The following is an 11,484-nucleotide window of genomic DNA, read 5'->3' on the forward strand; positions in this document are numbered from 1 at the left end:
ATTAGTGGTGAATAATTAAGCTTATCTCTTAATAAAGTATATATACTATTGACATAATAAAATGTTTTATATAGTCATATAATCATAATTATTTTTTTAGATGTTCATTTACGTAATCAATATAAAAGATAATTATTTTTGTTAATGTAACGTTATGTAATTAGATACACTTATAAAACGATTTTATATTGATAGTGCATTAAAATATTATATATATATATATATATATATATATATATATATATATTTGCTTTTTTTTTCTATTTAGTTGTTTCAGATTTAAAAACTTTTTTTATAGTGTATTTCTCTCTTTTTATGGTGTTTGTATTTCTGTTGTGATATTTTATGTTTTTGTTATAATTGATTTGAATATGATGGTATAAATCCTTAAGATTTGAGAAGAAAAAGGTGCATCAAGCAAGGGAAGTGTTTCTTTCATGAAAATTTTTTAGGTCTAAACGAAAAATGGACAGATTTAATCGAAAAGAGGAAAAGATATTTTACATTATTGTCGTATTTTTTGTGTAGATTAAAGAATTAAAAAGATTTAGACTCATATCTGTTTCTATTTATTAAGATTCATTGTAATTAAAATATAAACTCATTTTTAACATATCATTTAACATAGAGATTATTTATGTCTTCGTTTAGATTTAGATATAATGTTTTTTTATCTGTATTTAAAAAATGTCGTTGATCTTTTCCATGATAACATTTTTCTTTCATAAGAAAAATAAAATGATATATTCTTTTTAAATAAATAACTACATAATTTGTTTATATAAAAATTCGCATGCCTTCATATAAAATTGATAATTAAAAATTATTAAAAAAATAATTTAATTAAATATATTAAATTATCTAATAATTTTTAACTATTAATAAATTCACACAAAGGTAATTAACTGTAGATAAAAAATAAGTTTTTATTTATTTATTTTTATTTGTTTAACCTTTTTGAGATAAATAATTTATAGACATGATATCAAAATTTGTATAACTATAAATTTAAAATTTAATTCTTGTATCTATAAAGAAAAATACTCATTGTAAAACAAATAAAAAATTATACAAATTTTACACTGACTCTCAAAAACAAAAAAAATTCTTGTATTACATATATAAACAATCATATAACTCTTTCTATTGACTAAAATTTTTGTAATAAATGATATATATATATATATATAAACGAGTGTATGTAAGAATTACTAAAAAAACAATAGAGAATGAAATAAGTGATCAATGGATTAAGTTTATAAAATACATTTAACTTTTCTTTTATTAAAGTGAGGCCTCTAAAAAACCCTTAGTGATTATATATATATATATTCTAGCATGTTTATGTTACTATAACTACAATGATTATAATATTTTAAAAGATATTATTAAAATTAAAATAATATTTTTTATTATTTAGTGTTGAATTTTAAAATAAAAACACTAATTTGATGATAATAAATATTAGTAATTTGTGTTCAAAGTCCAAAATATGTATGATATATATATTTATTGTACAAAAAAATAAAATATTTAAAACAGGTTCAAAACTCCTTTGACAACACTTATTCGCTTCTCTTATTTAAAACCAAGGTGTTTAACTCTCTAACCAAACAATCATATTTTTTATCTGACTATAACGGTATAACCCCATGACTAATCTTAAATTAAAAATAAAAAAGATATTTACAAACAAAAAATTATGTTTAAATTGAATTTAAGCAAAATAAAAAAAGTAGATCACCAAATTCATGCGTTAAAAGAAAAAAAAATAAAAAAATAAAAAATTAGAGCCGAAAAAAAATCCAGATCAAATTTAGTTCAGAGAAACAAAAAAGTTATCATATTTGTGCAACCACTATATCTTGTTGAAGTTATCATCTTCCTTACAATTTCGAGTAAGATGAAAAAAATAGTTGTTTATTTCTATTGTAAATCGAAAGTCACGATTAAAACTTGGAATAAAAAAATAGAGCAATAGTTCAGATTTTTGAAGTAACAAAAAAAAAAAAGAAGAAGAAAGAAAAACAGATAAGTAAGGATTTAAGCTAACTTTATTATCCATAAAATCACTACTGATATTCCATTTTTTTTTACATCTCTGATTTGATTTATAGAGAAGAAAAACAAAATCAAAGGTGTTCAACAAAACTCAAATTTTAGAAATTCTACTCTTGCATAAAAGTGTAAACAATCAAAAATAAAAAAATGAGAGTTAGCACACTATTTGGATCTTCATAACTTTCTAACTAAATCTTCTTCTATTTTATGATTTTACATTGAATTTTTTATTTTTCAGTTTTATCCTTCTTTGTTTTTCAATCAATGAAAAAAGACAAATATGTAAAATATTAGTAAAAGTAGGGGTGACAAAACGAGTGGAATCTGTCGGGACGACCCACTGAACCCGCTAAAATGGCGGGTCGGACTAGATTTTTGAATCCACCAAATTAAAAAAATTTGCCAAACCCGCACTACCAAATTTGCGGGTTTTGGCGGGCCGGCCCGCCGGGTTAATAATTTTTATAATAAAAGAGTGATTACTACTATAAAATTAATTGTTATATAATTTTCAAACACTTTTTTTATTTTTTTTATTCTTCTTTTAGTTATTAACTTTATTTATTTTATTTTATAATTTCGTATATATGCTTAAATTATGTGACTTATTTTTTAAAATAAAGATGGTTCTATCGATAAATATTATTTTGAACAATTTTATTAAATTTAAAAGTAAAAAAAAGATAATAAAAAATTTTATATTATAATTTAACTATTTTTTATTTGTATTTAATTTTTTAATTATTATTTTTTGATTAATTTTAATGAATTTTATTTTTCAAAAAAAAATAATCAAGCGAGCTAGCCCGCCGGCCCGACAATCCGCCATAAAGCGGGGGCTGATCCGCTCCATTTATGGTACGGGTCTAGATGGGGCAGGGGGCTTTGCCACCCCTAAGTAAAAGCCATTGAGAAAAAAGACAAAGAGAGTAATCTTATAAAGAAATCAAAAATTATTTCGATCTCTTTTGTATGTATTTTTATTTTGTATTCATGATCTTTAGAGGATTCCTTACTAAGTTGGATGAGCACTTAGTAGTCGAAAGCTTAGAAGTGAATTTAGTCAAATCAAATTTGGGTAGAAACTTGGTTTGTCCATGATAGGATTAGGTTGAATCCTTGAAAATTGATGTATATAAATCTTTAAAATAATAGTAAAGATTTTACCACAATTATAGTATATAACACCTTAAAAATCAAACATATCATCGAGAGACTGTTGGATAGGATATCACTTATTTGAGAAGGAAAAATCCCTCAAGCGTTAGACCAAAAAAGAGATGAATACGCAAGCATACTTGAATAAAAATATTTGACATTTTCAAAAGAAAAAAAAAACATATAAGCATATTCCATCAAATGAAATAAAACAAAAAGCGAAAGATTTCAGAAGTATTATATTATTTCTAGCACTCAATCAACAAAGAAAATGCCAAAAAGAAATAATTATGAAAAAAACATAACATTGTCGAAAAAACTCCCTTCCTTGTATCATACCTCATTCTCTATTGGAATCCTTTAGTACTTCATGAATATGGGTATCAGTAATCCTTCTTCGACACTTTTTCGTAGAATAAAGACTCTTTTTTGCTGTGTGAGATGAAATAGAGTCTGACGTGGCGCCGAAACTGAAGAATAGGGTATGTACTTCATTTTTGGGCTTCCACAAAAAGATTAATTCTTCTTTCATTGGGTCCTCCTCCTCTCCTAATTCTTGGCTAAGGCTGTTGGGCTTGTTCTCCTCTACCTCGAAATCCGAATTGAGGTAGACTACTTCTGGCGACCGTTTTTTAGGCGTTGGAAAGTTCCTATCTAAGAAAGTTATGACAGGTAATTGGAGATTTTCTCCCACAGTATTACAACCTAAATAGATAGTTTGGAACACGGTTGTGGTTGAAAGTCTAGGAGTGAATTTAGACAAATCAAGTTTGGGTAGAAGCTTGGTTTGATCGTGATAGGAATAGGTTGATTTCTTAGTAAATGGGAATTGGTGTTTGTAAATTTTTAAAAAGATAGTGAAAATTTCACCACAAATATGATGTAGATTGGATATAAGTCGCATTGCATATGATGGTTGAATCAGAATATATAACTGTGTTGTTTATTCTTCTCTGTTCAGTTTCTGTTTTTATTTGATAAGAGACAAAAAAAAATTATCTCCTGCACAATCAATATTGTAAATTTCATAACAACTCAATGTATTCAAAAGTAACTAGTTTAATTTGTTGTTGATCAATCATAAAGAGACAAAATAAAATTATCTCTTAACATTGCAGATTCGACAACAATATTAACTTAAGTTCAATTTAAAATAAAAATATACAAATATAAAAAAAATTATAGATTTAACTTTCATTCTCTAAATTATTAAAAATTTTCATTTAGTAACATTTTTTTATTAAAAAGTATCACTAAATTTTTTTTAATTACCAAAGTATAAAAAATATAAATTTAATTTTAATATTATTTTATAATTATTATAGCCACCGTAAACATACACTGATACACATATTAAAATTCACAATATATATATATATATATATATATATATATATATATATATATATATATATTCGGACTTGAGCTGAATTTTAAACATCCTTTTGAAAAGTGGATAAAAGTAAACAAAAGAAGTAATTGAAAAATCCTTTTCCTGAGTCTGGATGAGTTGGAAGTATTATTATATTATCGGTTCTGACGAAAATAAAGCCACCTTCCTCATTTTTTCTCCAAGAAATATTTAAAGGAGCCAGTAATGACTATGCATGTATGTGTATACCAGAGAAGTCTATAGCGCTTTAAGATTATAAATATTTCATGGGTTCATTAATAATTGTTATCACTTTAAGAAAAATAATTTTAAAAAAACAAAAAACCTTTTAAAAAAGCTTTCCATGCTAAAAAAAATAAATAAAAATCTCTGTTAGAAAATTGAAAAGACGTCTATGGACAATGCATGTCATTATTGTTCCCGAAGTCACAACTTCGTGCTAGAATCTCTTTAGCAGAGTTACTTTTGAATATTTACTATCCATATACTAATTGTATATTAAAATTAATTATTAATATAAATTATATATAAAAATATAAAATACACACTAAAAATAAGTTAAATTATATATAAATACATAATAATTAATTTTAATAATTAATTTTAATATATAAATAATATTTTTTAATATTTATAGTGACTTATTTATGAAAAGTTCAACATATAAACTCTTTTTTTCAAATTTAAAAATCAATTGCAATATCGTCAAATTTACAATAATATATTATTTATATATTATAAGTAACTATTAAATTTAGCATCTTATATTTATTTATAAATATATATTATTTAATTTATTTTTAATATATATTATATATTTTATATTAATATCTAACTTTTTATAATTAATTTTAATATACATATAACGTAATTATAAAATTTAATCATATCCTTTAAAATATATTGGGCTCCATAATTGTCCTTGTGGTAATAATTAAGATACGGAAATTTACATAGGAGTAGTTGTTAATACGAATGCGCGGTCGTGCCGCCCACGTGTCGGATCTGGTAGGGCCACTTTATTTGGTAGTAAGTAACAATAAAATAAAATAAAAAATTTGATTTCACTAAAGAGAGAAATTGATGAATGAAAATGAGCATGAGCATTCAACAATGGCGGGCTTGCTTTCTATGGGGTTCCACTTATTTACAACATGCACTGCCCATATCCAAATATGCTTCCCACTTCCCATTATTTTGTCTTTAGTAATATATTAGTCCTTACTTTTACAAAGAGATAACATGTCTATTATTTACTATCATTATTAAAAATCTATTTGATAACTTTTTTTTAAAAGTTAATTAATCTAAAGTCAAAATTATTAGAGACATAATTATCACTTAAAACTTTACTCTTAAAACAATATTTCAAAGAAGGGAGACCTCTAGTATAACTTGAATTAAGAACGTTGAAGTTGTATTTTTCTTATACCTACTGGCTGCACTATAAATAGAGGCTCAAAAATCACAATCTATCGCCAGCACAACACAAACACATACTTCCATTCATACACACTTAGAAACAAAATAAAAAAAGATGAGTTCATTTGGTGTGAAGGTGTGGTGTGCAGTGGTGTTAGTAGTGATTGTTGGAGAGTTACCAATGTCGACAGATGCACAAGCATCAGGGCTAGATCCGTCATTTTACAAGAACACCTGTCCGAATGTTCATTCCATTGTTCGTGAAGTCATAAGGAATGTTTCCAAAACAGATCCTCGCATGCTTGGTAGCCTCATTAGGCTTCACTTCCATGACTGCTTTGTTCAAGTATCATACTCATCACTATGCTACTTCTTTCATTTACTATATCCTAAGTCTTTATTATTAACTTGAATCAAAGTTTTATTCATATATATACACATAATACAAGTTTAATTCATGTTGATAGTCAAAAATATAATTAAGGTGGCTCTCTCTGCTTTATGGTACATATAATATAGTGCATATAGATCATCAAATCGATCTTTCTTAGTTCTTAGTTCTTAGTTCTTACTCTTTTGGAAACTGCTAAGATCTTTGTCCCCACTAACCATACTATTACTGTGCATGGTGGGACCACTGGATCCCAGTTGAACAGACTACAGAGTCACAGATAATATGGTTTCCTTTCATTTCACCCAATCAGGGAGGGGAAAAAATTGGGTTCAGTTAACAATTAGAAGAACTGAAAAGGAATATTCACAAAAATTATTATCTACTTTTGTATTTTGTATTAAAATTCAAAAATTACAAAAAAGTTACTACTCATTTTTCTTAAAAATATCAGTTTTCAGCTAAAAATTAAATACGTCTAAACTTCTGACTATTAGAAAAATAAAACACATCAACCCTAGTATAAGAACTTATATATTTGAATAATAAAATTTTTTTTAATAGTACCATTTATAACTAAATTTGATAAGAGACTTTTTGTTTGAGAAGTTTTAAAAGTAATTTTTTTCTAATTTTTGACTTATTAAAAGTAGTAATATTAATGTCTGGTACAATTTTTAAAACCAAATTGTAGCTTTTCTAAGAAGTTATTTAGAAACTTATAGAGAAATTAAAAAAATGACTTCTTTTATAATACTACTACTTTTTATCACATTTTTATAAAATAAACACTTTTAAAACTAAATACCCAAACACAAAATAACTTATTTATAAGCTACTTTTAATATAGTCATTTATTATTTAAGTTATTTTGTCAAAAAGAACTTAATTAAGTTGTTTACCAAAATTGGACTTTAATTGTTCTCGTAATAAATTTAACAGATTCTATTAAACTCATAAGAATTTATGACCAATTTAAATAATATAAAAAATTATTTTAATATAATTATGTTATGATAATTACAACGATCATAAGTGTTTCAAAAAGTGTTACTAAAATTAAAATAACATTTTTTATTATTAAACAACGCTTTTTAAAAAGTTTTGTTTAAAAAAATTGTTACCAAAATATAAAAAAAATATAACTTTAATTTTAATAACACTTGCATAATTATCGTAACTACCATAATATTGTCGTATTAGAATCCAACAACATAAAAATATATTATTTGAAATTCTAACTAGGGGTAGCAATGGGTAGGGTAGGGTTTAGAGTCAACCCTAACCCTACCCGCGGGTTGAGATTTTTATATAAACTCAACCCTACCCTACCCGCGGGTTGAGAATATCTCAACCCTAACCCTACCCGCTCTTAATCCGCGGGTACCCGACCCTACCGCAGGTTACAAAAAAATGCAACGTTATTATATAGCTTGATGACAATTTAAAATAGAACTGACTTTTATGTAAAAAAAGTTTATTAAATTATTAATTAATGATCTTCTTTTAATGACTAAGGATATTTTGTATTTAGTGAGAAGTCTTTAGTTCAACATCTACTTAAAATATATTTTTATATAAGTATATAACATATACATATATAGGGTGCGGGTTGGTCGGGTAGGGTTGAGGCTCAACCCGCACCCTACCCGACCCGCACGAAAACCCTACCCGCACCCTACCCTACCCGCTGCGGATCGGGTTGGCAACCCTACCCGACCGGGTGGGGTCGGGTTGGGTACCCGCGGGTAGGATACATATTACCACCCCTAATTCTAACCGACCTTATATCTAATAGATCACCTTAATTTATTTTTTTCATAACATTAATATTATTACATATATTTACTATAAAAATGAGATCTAATTAAACAGAGTTTATACTCAATTTGGGATAATAAATAAGATGTAAATCAACAAAATATTTTTAAAAACATAAAAATACCAATCATCTTCTTATCTTTATACAAGAAAACAAGTTAAAATCGTACAAAGAAAGTTTATTACTAGCTAGTGAGTAGTGACCATGTATGTATATGTATGTGCAGGGATGTGACGCATCAATTTTGTTGAACGACACAAAAACCATAGCAAGCGAGCAAAGTGCACCTCCCAATAGCAATTCAATTAGGGGCTTGGATGTTGTGAACAAGATCAAAACAGAGGTGGAAAAAGCTTGTCCTGGAGTAGTTTCATGTGCTGATATTCTTGCTCTTGCAGCTGAAATCTCATCTGTATTGGTATGCCCCTAACTAAAATAAATGGTACAATATAATTACATATTTTCCACAAAGCATTTATTTGAATTGTGTTAACGTTTACAGGGTCAAGGTCCTGATTGGAAAGTTCCATTAGGGAGAAGGGATAGTACAACAGCAAATAAAACCCTTGCTGGTTTGAACCTTCCAGGTCCTTCATTCGACCTCACAACACTTAAAACATTCTTCAACAGACAAGGCCTCGATGTTACTGACCTAGTTGCACTCTCAGGTATCAAACATTACAATCATTCACTTATAACAAAACAAAAATCATACTTATTGATTATTTTTGTAGTGTTTTCAAATTATTTAAGGGTTTATTTATTATTCATATCTTTAAAGGTTATTTTTGCCTATAATATAATTAGATATTATTATTACTAAAATTTATTAGAGATATAACTATACATATGTCTAACCAACTTGGGTTGGTCGAGTGGTCAGCTCACTCGTCCGCTTAAACAAGTGTTGGGGGTTCGAATCTCGCCTTGTGCATGCAGCAACCCATTGGCCAGCGACAAACCCTTAAATGGAGTTCAGATCCGCGACGAATTAGTCCTTAACCTGTCGTGTTTCTTTGTTATTTAGGTGCTCATACAATTGGAAGAGCTCGGTGTCAATTTATAACTGATCGATTGTACAACTTTAGCAACAGTGCACAACCTGATCCGAATCTAAACACAACTTACTTACAACAATTGAGATCAATATGCCCTAAAAATGGACCCGGAAATGCCCTCACAAATTTGGATTCAAGCACACCTGACAAATTCGACAAGAACTACTACTCCAATCTGCAGATCCGCAAGGGATTGCTCCAGAGTGATCAAGAATTGTTCTCCACGCCCGGTGCCGAAACCGTTAGCATTGTGAACAAGTTCAGTAGTGACGAGAATGCTTTCTTTGAGGCCTTCAAGGCTTCTATGATCAAGATGGGTAACATTGGTGTCATAACCGGTAACAAAGGCGAAATTCGAAAGCAATGTAACTTTGTTAACACACAATCTATTGAGTTGGGTCTGGGTCTCTACAATTCAGAAGATGGTATGGTTAGTTCATCTTAGATTTAGTGAGTTATTAGGATCCAAGAATAAAGAATCTTTGTGTGCACATTTTATGCTATGTGCCCGAGGCTAATTAACTACTATAGCTTTGTGATGAGTGTCTGTGACTTTTTTTTGTTATGTGAGTTTGTTTGCTCCTTGTAATAATATTTTGAGTCGCGTTAATGTAATGATGTTCGGAGTCAATTTCACCAGTTAGTTTCAAAAGACTAATTAATTATATATGTTTTGTTTAAATTTTTTTTTCTCGATGTGATAATGCAAAACAGAGAAATAATTGCTCTGCTCCAAGTATTATTTCCAAAACAACACTACGGCTTTTTTATTGAAATAAATATAAAAATTAGTTTAATTCTAAGAACATCATATATAGAAAACTGAACGAAAATTCGCATGGTCCAAATTGCAAGTGCATATAAAATGAATTTTATCATCATTTTATCTGGCCATTCACAAAATGGCATATCAATTATAGGTTATAGCACATAAGAATTGGTTAGATCTAATGCCCACAAAATAATTTTAGTATGTAGATCATTTTTATAGTGTGAGATTAAATTGAATTTAATAACTTTTGTTTCGTCAAAAAATTTTTTTCTGCTCAAGATGTGATGATAATTTAATGACTACCTCATATTATATATTGAACTAAAGTTATTGAATTCAATTTGATCTTACACTATGAAAATAACTCGCATACTAAAATAATTTGTGGGTATCTGACTAATTTACAATATTATAATTAATGTGTCATTTTACGAATAATTCATGTAAAATGGTGATAAAATCTATTTCAAATGGAGCAATTTGGATCATGTGGATTTTCGTCTAACTTTTTATATATGCATATTTTTTGAATTAAATTATTTTATATTCATTTGAATAAAAAATTCCAACACTACTCTTTTTAATTTCGTGTTTAGTCAAACTTGAATTTGACTAGCTATTACTCCCTTTGACAAGGTATAGGAATGGCAATTTTTTTCGACAGGACGGATATCCGCAAAAATTTATTTATTGGAAAATAGATTTAGGGATCAATTTTTTTCATGGAGAACGGGGATGGAGACCCATATAATAAAGGGGGCGGAGATGAAGATAGAGGTCCCTGCCCTATAGAGACCGTATAATACCTATTATAATAAATGCCTTAAATATTCTTGATATATATATGTGTGTGTCTGTGTGTGTGATTCAATCACCCTCTATATATAACTCTAGCCATAATTTCCTCTCTTCTTCCTAGTTCAGCAATCAGCAGACTCCCTCTCTTCTCTCCAATCCACCTCTCCTCTCAGCGTTGTCCGCCACCCTCCTCCCTCCTCACCGCCATACTTCCCCTTACTACTGCTTTCCTTCTCACTCTCAAGGTCACCGCAGTAGTTGTCGCGTATCGGAGTAAACTTGCCCAAGGAGAATGTCATATCGCGCGCCTTATTTAGTCGAGGAGAACGTCATCGCGTCAGAGAGTGTCGTCGTCTTCGCTGTGTCAAAGAGCGTCGTTATCTTCGTCGCGTCAGAGAGCATTGCCGTCTTCGTCGTTCCAGAGTGCGTCGTGCATCTTCGTCGTTTTTCATCGCCGCTATCGGCCTCTTCCTTTTGGTAACTCCATCTCTGTGATTTCTGTTATTTTAATTATTATAGCATTATTGTTATTTCTATGATTAATGTAATTTGCTGTGATTTCTGTAAATTTTATATTAGTTGTTGTTAATGTTGTAATACTGAAAATTC

The 11,484-nt window shown here is 28.4% G+C and overlaps 1 protein-coding gene across 1 annotated transcript; it reads left to right on the forward strand.

The window, feature by feature from the left end:
* The first annotated feature begins 5,974 nt into the window (after window positions 1–5,974).
* LOC107638828 (peroxidase A2) lies at window positions 5,975–9,987 on the forward strand. The gene is made up of 4 exons (XM_016342226.3): window positions 5,975–6,380; window positions 8,474–8,665; window positions 8,750–8,915; window positions 9,275–9,987. The coding sequence occupies exons 1-4, from the start codon at window positions 6,150–6,152 to the stop codon at window positions 9,748–9,750; spliced, it is 1,065 nt and encodes a 354-aa protein (XP_016197712.1). The 5' UTR covers window positions 5,975–6,149; the 3' UTR covers window positions 9,751–9,987.
* Window positions 9,988–11,484: the final 1,497 nt, after the last annotated feature.

The sequence above is a fragment of the Arachis ipaensis genome, chromosome B4, assembly GCF_059453495.1.
Source record: "Arachis ipaensis isolate K30076 ecotype BB chromosome B4, ASM5945349v1, whole genome shotgun sequence".
In the NCBI taxonomy this organism is placed as follows: domain Eukaryota; kingdom Viridiplantae; phylum Streptophyta; class Magnoliopsida; order Fabales; family Fabaceae; genus Arachis; species Arachis ipaensis.